This window comes from Arachis ipaensis, chromosome B06, assembly GCF_000816755.2.
Source record: "Arachis ipaensis cultivar K30076 chromosome B06, Araip1.1, whole genome shotgun sequence".
NCBI classification, from domain to species: Eukaryota; Viridiplantae; Streptophyta; class Magnoliopsida; order Fabales; family Fabaceae; genus Arachis; species Arachis ipaensis.
Window position 1 is genome coordinate 9,232,946 of NC_029790.2, and position 10,845 is coordinate 9,243,790.

Consider the following 10,845-nt stretch of genomic DNA (forward strand, 5'->3'; position numbering starts at 1 on the left):
AGAACGACACATACACATGATCTATGGGGGGTTTGCTGGAGGAGGAATATCTAAATCATCACGGAAAAGGCATCTCAAAGAGATATAACAAGTCGGGGAGGAAGTCAGAATACCCGACTTACCTACCATCTTGTTCACTAAAGAAGATGCCCAAGGGATAACACCTAGGAATGATGATCCCATGGTGATAACGATGATTCTCGCAAATACAAATCTCCATAGAACCTTGATAAACTAGGACAGCTCGGCGGACATCCTATTCAAATCCGATTTCGACAAGCTCGGGTTGGAAGAAAAGGACTTAAAGGCCTACTCAGACAACCTATTTGGACTGGGGGGACACGCCAATTCGACCGTTGGGGTACATCTCCTTATACACCACTTTCGGAAAGGGTGCAAAGTCGAAGATGCTAAATATTGATTACATAGTGGTTGATGTAAATTCAGCGTACAATGCCTTAATAGGTTGGACGACCTTAAACTGACTTGCGGTTGCCATCTCAATACCTCACCTCTGCATGAAGTTCCCCACAGTGGAAGGGATCACCACTATTAAGGGAGATCAAAAGCTAACACGAATATGCTACAATGAAAGCCTTAATTTAAAAGGTAGTCTTAGGAGCAAAAAGGTCAATACGATTGAATTGGGTGGAGTTCGAACTCGAAAAGAGCTACGTCCCCAACCTGGGGGCAAGGTAGAGGAAGTACAAATTGGATATCACCCCAACAAAATAACAAATATCGGAGCTAACCTGGAGGAAAGTCTAAAGGAACAACTCGTCATGCTACTGAGAAAAAACTCTTACCTCTTTGCCTGGAAGGCCTCCGATATGCCAGTATAGATCCCAATCTAATGTCCCACAAACTCGCAGTGTATCCGGGCTCCCGATCTATTCAACAAAAGCGTCGAAAGATCGGACCAGAAAGGACATAGGTCGTGGAGGAACAAGTGCAAGCCTTGTTGGAGGCAGGATTCATAAGGAAAGTAAAATACCCATTGTAGCTAGCAAACGTGGTTTTAGTAAAGAAACAAAACAGAAAGTGGAGGATGTGTGCTGATTACACCAACCTCAACAAAACTTGTCCCAAAGATCCTTGTCTTCTCCCGAGCATTGACGCTTTAGTCGACTCAGCTTCAGAGTATCGATACTTATCTTTTATAGATGCCTACTCGGGGTACAACCAAATCCCAATGTACAAGCCAAATTAAGAGAAGATCTCATTCATAACTCCAAAGGCTAACTATTGCTACATAGTAATGCCTTTCGGATTAAAGAACGCAGGAGCTACATACCAACGTCTAATGAACAAAGTTTTTTCCTCTCACTTGGGAAAACTTATGGAGGTGTACGTAGGCGACATGCTCGTCAAAATCAAAGAGGACACGACCTTGTTGTCCGATTCTTCGAGGTATTCTCCACGATAAGGAAGCACGAAATGAGGTTGAACCCATTAAAATGCATATTCGCAGTAGAAGTTGAAAAGCTCTTAGGGTTCATGCTTACCAAAGAGGTATAGAAGCCAACCCAGACAAGTATCAGGCCATACTTGACATGAAGAGCCCGTCTTGTGTTAAAGAAGTCTAACAATTAAATGGAAGGTTGGCAGTTCTCTCTATATTTCTAGCCAGATTAGCTCTGAAATCACTCTCCCTAAACTTAATCCTAAGAAAAGGGAAGCAATTCAAGTGGACTCCAGAATGCGAATAAGCCTTTCAAGAATTCAAAGCATTTCTGTGACAGCCCCTAATACTTACTCGACCTATCAAAGGGGAAGAACTCGTGCTATATTTGGCAGTAGGAAGTCGAGCTATAGCTTTAGCCCTGATCCAAGAAGATGAAAAGGGGCAGCAACCTATCTATTTTGTTAACAAATCCCTACAAAGGGAAGAATTGAACTATCAAAAGATAGAAAAATTTGCTTATGCCCTTATCCTTACATCTCGAAGACTCCGACCTTACTTTCAAGCTCACACTATCAAAGTCCATACTAATCAGCCAATGAAGCACATTTTACAAAAGACAGACTTGACAAGGCAGATGCTACAATAGGCCGTGGAATTGTCCAAGTTCGACCTAAAGTACGAAGCTCGGACGGCAATCAAGTCACAATACACCGAAAGTCCAGGAGACCCAACTACCTGGAACTTATATGTAGATGGGTCAGCAAACAAAGCCGGAAGTGGGGCGGGTGTCATTTTAGAAAGCAACGAAGGAACCCGGATAGAACTCTCCTTAAGGTTCGAGTTCCCTGCTTCCAACAATCAAGCAGAATATGAGGCATTACTCGTTGGCTTGAAGTTATATATGTATATGTTGTATACTTGTATAAAAATATGTTCTAAGTGAATGTTGAACCAAAGATTTCTCACTAAATACAAAAGATCTTTAGCCACTAAGAGAAAGTTAGTAATTGATAATTTAATACATTTTTTTTATATAAAAATCAATTCTATTTTAAATTATCATCAACTTATATAATAATATTATATCTTTTTTTGTAATTTACGAGTAAAATTGAATACTCGTGAATTAAAAATAGATAAAATTAAAATATTTTCAATCTGCATGCAAATAGAGTTAGGGTTAGATCCAAATTATACTTTTCTCTATTTATTGCCACTCCTAATTATAGCAACTAGGTATATTAATATAATTTTTCTCTTATTCTGTTCTCTATTGATAAAAAGTTCATTTTCTCATTAATTCTTTCCGTACTTCCATCACATATCCCTCTCTCAATTCTGATCTTTTTTTTTTTTTGAAAGAGAGAAGCTCAACACATCAAGTGGAGCAAAAACTAACAAAAGATTCAGTGAAAACCATAAAGCAATCTAGCCAACTCCTAATAACTGTGATGCTTAACCCATTGTCATCTTCGGCATTGCCATCAACAACAAAAAGGATCCACACCTAACCACTCCTTATAGTTCATAAAGGACATATGAATGATCTCAGCAACCCCTTTTCCTTTATTCTGGAAAATCCTTCTGTTCCTTTCTAGCCAGAGGTTCCAGGTGATCGCACAAAAACCCATCAACCACCTCTTGCGCTCCTCCTTGCTAGCTGATAGCTCAGTCCAACTTATAAAATGTTCCTTCAACGTCCCCGGGCAAGACCATAGCCTTCCCGCAAATGATACCCAAGCACACCAAACCTGCCAAGAAAAATCACAACCAAGGAACAAATGGTGACCATATTTAATACTCTTGTTACAAAATACACATACAACATCTTCCTGGTGGATAATTCCCATCCAACTCAGCCTCTCCTTTGTATTGACTCTTTCAGTCAAAACAAACCAGACAAACAGTTCAACTCTTGGTGGAACTAAACCTTTCCAGATTGTCCTTGTAAAGTTGTAGCTTGTTATATCCTCCGGGATGATGTCCTCTTGTATTACCTGCATAAAAGAGTTAGTAGAAGTTTATCAAATTTTCATACTACTCTATCCTCACTACCATAATCCAATTTGACCAGCCTTAATACCTCATGCAGCTGGTACACTATATCCAACTCCCATTGGAAAAGCTCTCGCCTCCAATAAAAGTTCTATATCCACTCAGCCCCATCCCAAAACCCGCAATCCCCTATAAAAGATCCTCTTTAGTTTGAGACTGAAAAAAGTCTCAGAAACTGATCTTTCAGAGCACCACCACGCAGCCAGACATCCTCCCAGAACCGAGTCCCTCTTCCATCACCCACCTCCATAGCCAACCCAGTAATCATCTTCTGTTTTACTTGCTGATTCTTGAACTGTAACTGGCAGATGTCCTTCCAAGGACCCCCTTGATAGGTAAGACCTGAGAGGACAACAACATATTTGGGTTCAGGTTATTACAAGCACAAATCACCTTCTTCCATAGCGGACAATCCTCCTTTGAAAACCGCCACCACCACTTAAAAAGAAGGGCTGTGTTTCGCAATATAGCATCCCCGACACCCAACCCACCAAACTTTTTGGGCGCCTGCACCACCTCCCACTTGACCAACGCCATACCATTCCTACCATCCTCCTTACTCCATAGAAATCTTCTCTGTAAGGAAATAAGCTTATCCGCAATAGTCTTTAGCATCTTATACAGGCTCAAATAATATACAGAGAGGCTATTTAGTACAGATTTAATAAGCACCAACTTACCAGCTTTATTAAGAACTTTGGCTTTCCAAAGGCTAAGTTTTTCCTTCACTTTGTCAATAATTGGCTTCCAAGTCTTAACCAACCTTGGATTAGCTCCTAGTGAAATCCCCAAGTATTTTACTGGAAGGGAGGCTTCCTTGCAACCTAGTACGCAGCATATACGATGTACCCATTGAGTATCACAATTAATAGAAATCAAGCTAGATTTATCAAAGTTGATACTTAGCCCCGACATCAACTCAAAACAGCGAAGGATCCTCCTGTAGTTCTTAACTGTCTCTTCCTCTGGGGGGCAGAACAGAATGGTGTCATCCGCAAACTGGAGATGTGACAGTTCAACCTGCTCTGTACCTATCAGAAGTGGAGATATGCGTCCGTTTCTAACCGCCTCCCCAAGCATCCTATGTAGCACATCAACAACAAGGACAAACAGAAAAGGAGACAGCGGGTCACCTTGTCGTAGACCCCTTTCCATCTTAAACGGCTCAGAGGGCGAACCGTTTATCAAAACTGACATGGAGCAAGTACTGACACACTCCATAACCCACCCCCTCCACCTTCTTCCAAACCCCATTTTCTATAAAACAAGATCCACGAAGCTCCACCTGACTCTATCATATGCCTTCTGGAAATCTAACTTTATTATCGCCGCTTCCTTTTTTCTCATTTTGAGCCATTGAACAGTTTCGCAAGCAATATGAGCCTCGTCATGGATTTTTCGGCCCTTAACAAAAGCACTCTGTGTCTCACCTACAAGCCGAGGCATTATTGGTCGCATTCTTCTAACCAGCATCTTCGAAATGACTTTGTATACACACCTGACCATACTAATAGGCTTAAGGTCTTTGATTTCCTTTGCTCCAGTAAACTTAGGCGCCAATGCAACCCAAGTGAGATTAGCATCTGCCGGTAATCTGGAGGACTGGAAGAAGCCCAACACCGCTCCCGTGAATTCATAACCAATTTCATCCCAGCACTTCTTTATGAAGTTCATGTTGTAGCCGTCACTCCCAGGAGCCTTGGATGAATCACAGTCCCACACTGCTTCTCTAACCTCATCAGCGGTCGGTTGTATCTCCAAAGCCAAAGCATCATCCTCACTGATCTTCTCCACCAGCCCATCTCTAAACCCCACCAACGGCAACTTCTCCTGATGATACAAGTCCTTGTAGAAGTCCCTAATCGCAACCTTGATTCTAGCTTGATTCCTCATCAATCTTCCATTAAATACCAATGCATCAACCATGTTGTTCCTCGTTCTCGCCGAAGCTATGCTATGGAAGTACCTTGTGTTTTTATCTATGTCCCTGGCATGTCTTGAGCGCGACATCTGCTTCCAGTGTAGTTCTTTCCTTACATACCACTTCGCATAATATGTCACAAGCGCTTTCCTTCTTGCCTCTACCGTCTCATCATAAACCCCTTCACCCACCCTGTCATCAATCTTCTTAATCTCTTCCTCCAACTTCAAAATTTTATTGTCCATGTCTCTAAAATTGTCTTTATGCCATCTTCTCAAAGGAACTGTCAAAGCCTTCAGCTTATCTGTGAATTGCATATCTCATAACCCTCTCCATTCCTCCTTTACCAACCTCAAGAAACCTTCATGTGTAAACCACGAGTCAAGGCTTCTGAATGGTCTAGGGCTATCTCTCGGTCTCTTATCTTCCACTATAAGAGGACAATGGTCTGACAATCCCCTTGGCCCACCTCGTAATCGAGTCTCTAGGAACTTCTCTAGCCACTCCAAACTCACCAGGGCCCTGTCAATACGGCTACAGGAACGTCCTCTGAACCAGGTGAACTTGCGGTCAGTAATCGGCAAATCCACTAAACCCATGTCTTGTACCCAGTTCTTGAAATCCTCCGCCGACAATGATAAGCTATCGGTCCCTCTCCTTTCTTCAACATGTAAGATCTCATTAAAGTCCCCTATGAAACAACAAGGGACCTGGCATAGACCGGCTATGTAACTCAGCTCCTCCCACACAACAAGCTTCTCATCTCTGACGTGAGCACCATAAACCAATATAAAAGCACAATTAAAATTATTCTGCACCAGAACTCCTTCGACACACATCCACCTCTCACTTTTATAACAATTTCTAATATAAAAAAAATCCTCATTCCATATTAGCAGCAACCCGCCAAACGCACCAGTAGCCTCAACATAATCCCAACCAACACAACTATCTCCCCATAATTTTGAAACATCAAATCTATTCACTAACGGTCTTTTAGTCTCTACCAAGCCTAGCATGTTTAAACTATATTTTCTCTTCAAGTCCTTTACCATTCTCATCTTTCCGTCACCCCTCAACCCCCTAACATTCCAAGAACTAATAATCATTTTAAATAAATATTGCACACCTTTTTTTGTGTTTTGGGTCTGCTTCGTCTAGCTTTTGCCTTCTATTTTGCCAATCTCTTTTTCAAAGCAATTTCTTCATTCTGTTGTTGAATTCCTGCCATAATATCCTCTTCTTCATCATAAAGTTCCGCACCTGACTCTTTTGCCAGTTCCCATGCCCTTTTGTTTTCTAATAGCTGCTCATTCAATCTTAATCTCCCATGATCACTGGCTTCATTGTCGTTTGCAGGCGTTCTGTTCTCCACACTAACCTCATCATCACTAAATCCGTTTCGTTCCTGAAGCTCTGGTACGATTTAGGGGCAAACCGCTTCAATTTCACGCGCTATACAGTCGTCATGTTGAACTCCTCCACTGTTCTCATTGTAATCATTGTTATAGTGCTCATTATTCGGTCCGACATCTATACCGTTGATTCCTCGTGCTCGTTCTGCCGTCCCTACCACTGTTCTCTTTCTGCACCCTTCCTCCATTACACGGTCTCCTCTGCTATTAGCCTTCCTTCGCTTATCCTCAGTGCCCAATTCGGATCCCCCATCAATTTCGCATGGTATAGTTCCTAGGAGGAGCACCGGACTCGCCGACCACCCAGCACCGCCGCCTTCGATCCGGGATCCTGGCCGCTGCTTTGGGCCTCTCCTTCCCGCTGACTCCTCGCATCCCCTTGCTCCAGGAGGTGTTCGTAGCCTGGGAACCGTCCCTCCCACGTCAGGAAGCGTCTCACGCGCAGCTGCAGCAGTGAGTGAAGCTTCTCCACGCTGCTGCATTGCCTCAGGCTAACCCGGTCTCCCCCAACCCGGCCCAGTAGCAATTCCCGTGTCATCCTCATGTTGGGCTTCATTGTAGCTTGTTTCGAGGCCCAACAAGTTACTTCTGCTGTTGCTTCCTTCGGTGGGCCTATGGCTATCAATAAGTGTAACCAGCCTTATAGCTTCCTTAGCCAGCCCAATAGCCTTGCAACAATAATCCCAGGAGACCATTAATTCGGAGTCCCCTTTAGTACTCCCCTCAGATCCCACTAATTCAGCTAAACCATGAATGCCGGCATTATGAGGATGAAATGTTACTAAATTCATTTGATTAGGACTTAAATATTCATAACTCCATTCGTTTAAAATTTTTTCTGAAATTCCCACTTTATCCTTGTCTTCAATCTCCTCTCGCAATCCCTCCATTATCACTTCTGCTGCCTGGTCTGTATAGTTCATCGATTTTACCGAATTTTCCGGCCACCTACGCGCGTCATCACAAGCCCTTGCACATATGTTCTTCTGTTGTTTACATCTGACTGCTTCCCCTTCCACAGTAACTGTCTGACAATTCATCCCAAAAGTTTCACGTCCCACTTCTTTTACCAGCACGTCAAAGCCACTAGTGCCAATTGTGATATGGACCCATTCATTGATCACATCCAATACACAGGTGTCAATTTGTATACAGCTAACACTAAAGGACTGACACGATTCCGTTACTTCATCGCATTCGACTACCTCACCCCATTGGTTTTCTATTATACTGAAAGTATCCACGGACCACGCATGCAAAGGAACCCCGAAGTATTCCAACCAAACTCTTCGAGTTTCACTCTTTTCCGACTCGTCCCATCTCCATACTCTATGAAACAATTGTAGTAGACTATTCATTTTGAATGTGTAAGCCTCCTCCGCATTCAGCAGACTGTCAAAGGTCAACAGAGCTTTATATGCTCCCATGTCCCGCACCTGAACAACTTGAGGAAAGTTCTTCGCAATCGATTCTTTTAGAGGCCTAAAGTCAATGGCTTTCGTCGTTCCACCTACTAGGCTTCTCTGCAACCAGGCCAAGTTGTCTTTCGCTACCCCCATTTCCACCTTCTTCGTCCACCCATTCTTGTGTGGATCTTGGACCGTTTTCTCCTTAGTTAAATCTTTAGTAGGGGCTACTAAATCTTTCTGCTTCTCTTCTCCTACTATTGGCTGCTGACCTCGTGGCTGTACGCTATTCATTTCCCTTACATGAGACGTTCTCCGATATTTAGCTTCCTCCACGAATACAACCTTCCCTCTCAACTGCATACGATTCATGTCTGCTATAGCTTTCAAGGTTCTTCCTTTCGTAGTATATCGTACGAACGTAAAGATGTATAAACCACCATGTTTTTGTTTTCTTGATAGGTATATGTCGTTTATGCGTCCTGTCCAATGGAACAATTGGAACAGCTCCCTCTTAAAAATGTCTTCTGGAAGATTATCCACAAAAATTGAGAATAAATCATTCTCTAAACGTCGATACTCTTCTCGGTTCCAAACACAAAGATCTTTACCCTGACCTATCCTTCTACCCCCAAGTGTTTCCCACCCTCTCTCTCATTTCGCTCTCTCTCATTTCTCGCTCTCTCTCAGAACGTACCTCTCAATTCTGATCTTAAGTATGGTTTCTTCATGTATCCTTACCATAGTTAAACTCTGCCTCTAAATTTAAGGGTGACAAATGTCTTGGCTATCATAGACCTTACCACAATATAATAATCTTTATTAATAACTTATGAGACGTTTTAGTGCAACATGTGATTAGTGAGGATAGTAGTTAAATTATTATTTTATATTTTTGTGGCTTGAAAGTTAGTTCTGCAAAACTTAAGATAATTATTATCATACCTAAATAATATGATTTAATTCATTAAAAGAAGTTAAAAATTAATATTTAATATAAAAATAAATAACTTTTAAATATTTAATATTTATGTTAGATAAGTTTTTGATAAATTCAACGCCAAATTAAAAGACCTAACGAATGAATATGCCAAATTACAATATCACCGCAACTAAGATCCAGTAACGAACTACATATTGGAGAAGTAGCACATAATACTCATCATGTGTTATAATAAAAATTCCTCAATATATATTGTTGTATTTCGTTGGTGAAAGATTACATGTTACAAATTTCAACGATAATACAGCATAAAGAATTAGCAGCCATATATATATATGGCTACCATGTGCACCTCCTCCTCCTCCTCCACAAGCAGCACTAGTATTTATGAATTAAACAAGGAACTTGTTTTGGTTATTAACCCAGGCATTAAGGACTACCAAGGTTTTACTGACATGTTGACGAACATCATCACATCATCCCTTGGGAATAGGGTTGGTGACTTCCAATTCAGCGAAAGTATCATCGCAGGTTCTGCTGTAACTATTAACATTGCCGAACCTGTGGTAAGCATCAACCACGTTGTACTGCTTCACGAGCTCAATAGATTCATTGATGGTATCTACTGCGGAGTCATAGCACTCCTTGCAGACGTCCAGACCACCCACTGGCTTCTTTTGGCTCTTCAGTAATTTGGCGATCTCGGCCACAACCTCCAAGGTGCGGTTCAGAGTGGCGCTCATCTGAGTGTCAAGGACCTTGAGTGGATCCAATTGGCCCTTCACCAATGGTACAATGGTTTCGGCACACAACCCAGGGTTCTCCACGCCATTGCAGAAATTATCGACCTGGGCCTTGATTTTCGTATCATCACCTTTAGCGTCTAGCTTGAGGTTCAAGTTCAAGCCGCTGAAGAGGCCGTTAACTGGATTGGTGGTTTCAAATGTGACCGTGACCGGGACGGGGGCCGGGGCGGGGGCTGGATTAGTGAACCAGATTGACTTCCCCGTGTATCGATAGGCATGGCCTGAAAGGAGGAGAGAGGAGAGTGTCACAATGAGGAGAAGGCTATTGTTATAAGCCATTGTCTTCTTTTTCTTTTGGAAAATATATTATTTAATTTATTCAAAAGAAATAGGAGGCAGGGCAAAAGATTTGCCTTAATTGAAAAAGGGAACTGGAGTGGGATTTTATAGTTTCACTTCGTTGCATCTATATGCCCAAAATAGGTATGGGATAACCGTTATCCAGTTTTGTTGCAGTGATTATTGGTCGGCATTGGCTGTGGCTTTCCGTTCAAATTGGACGGTGCACAATAAGGAAAAAGGCCTGTGGCCACGTTTTTTCTTGTCACGCTAAAAGTGGTCAATAGCGACGCTTTTGTGAGGATGACGATTGAATAGAGATTTGATCACGTTTTTTCTCGTCACGCTTTCTTCAAAAGCATGGCGAAAAGGGTCAATGGCCACGCTTTTGTGAAGGTGACAATTGATTAGAGATACGGTGACGTTTTTTTTCTGCCACGCTTCAAAAGCGTGGCCAAAGAGAGAAATAAGGACGTTTTAAAAGCGTGGCGATAGAGTTTCATTACAATTGTGTTTATAAAGCATGGCCATATGCTAATACTCTTTTGGTACGCTTGAAAAGTGTGGCCAAAAAAAAAAAAAAAAAAAAAACCCAAAACCCTAAAACCCCTGAAA

The 10,845-nt window shown here is 42.1% G+C and overlaps 1 protein-coding gene across 2 annotated transcripts in view; it reads right to left on the bottom strand.

Annotated features, from left to right (window-relative positions):
• Positions 1-10,845, bottom strand: part of LOC107646602 — a 24,441-nt gene that overhangs the window by 8,169 nt on the left and 5,427 nt on the right. Inside the window, exon 1 of one of the 2 annotated variants that reach the window (XM_016350779.2) lies at positions 9,654-10,307. The exons of the other annotated variant lie outside the window; for it this stretch is intronic. Within the exon in view, the coding sequence (XP_016206265.2) occupies positions 9,654-10,230 (577 nt within the window). The 5' untranslated portion in view covers positions 10,231-10,307. Of the gene's footprint in view, positions 1-9,653; positions 10,308-10,845 lie in introns of those variants that run through there. 2 annotated transcript variants of the gene reach the window in all.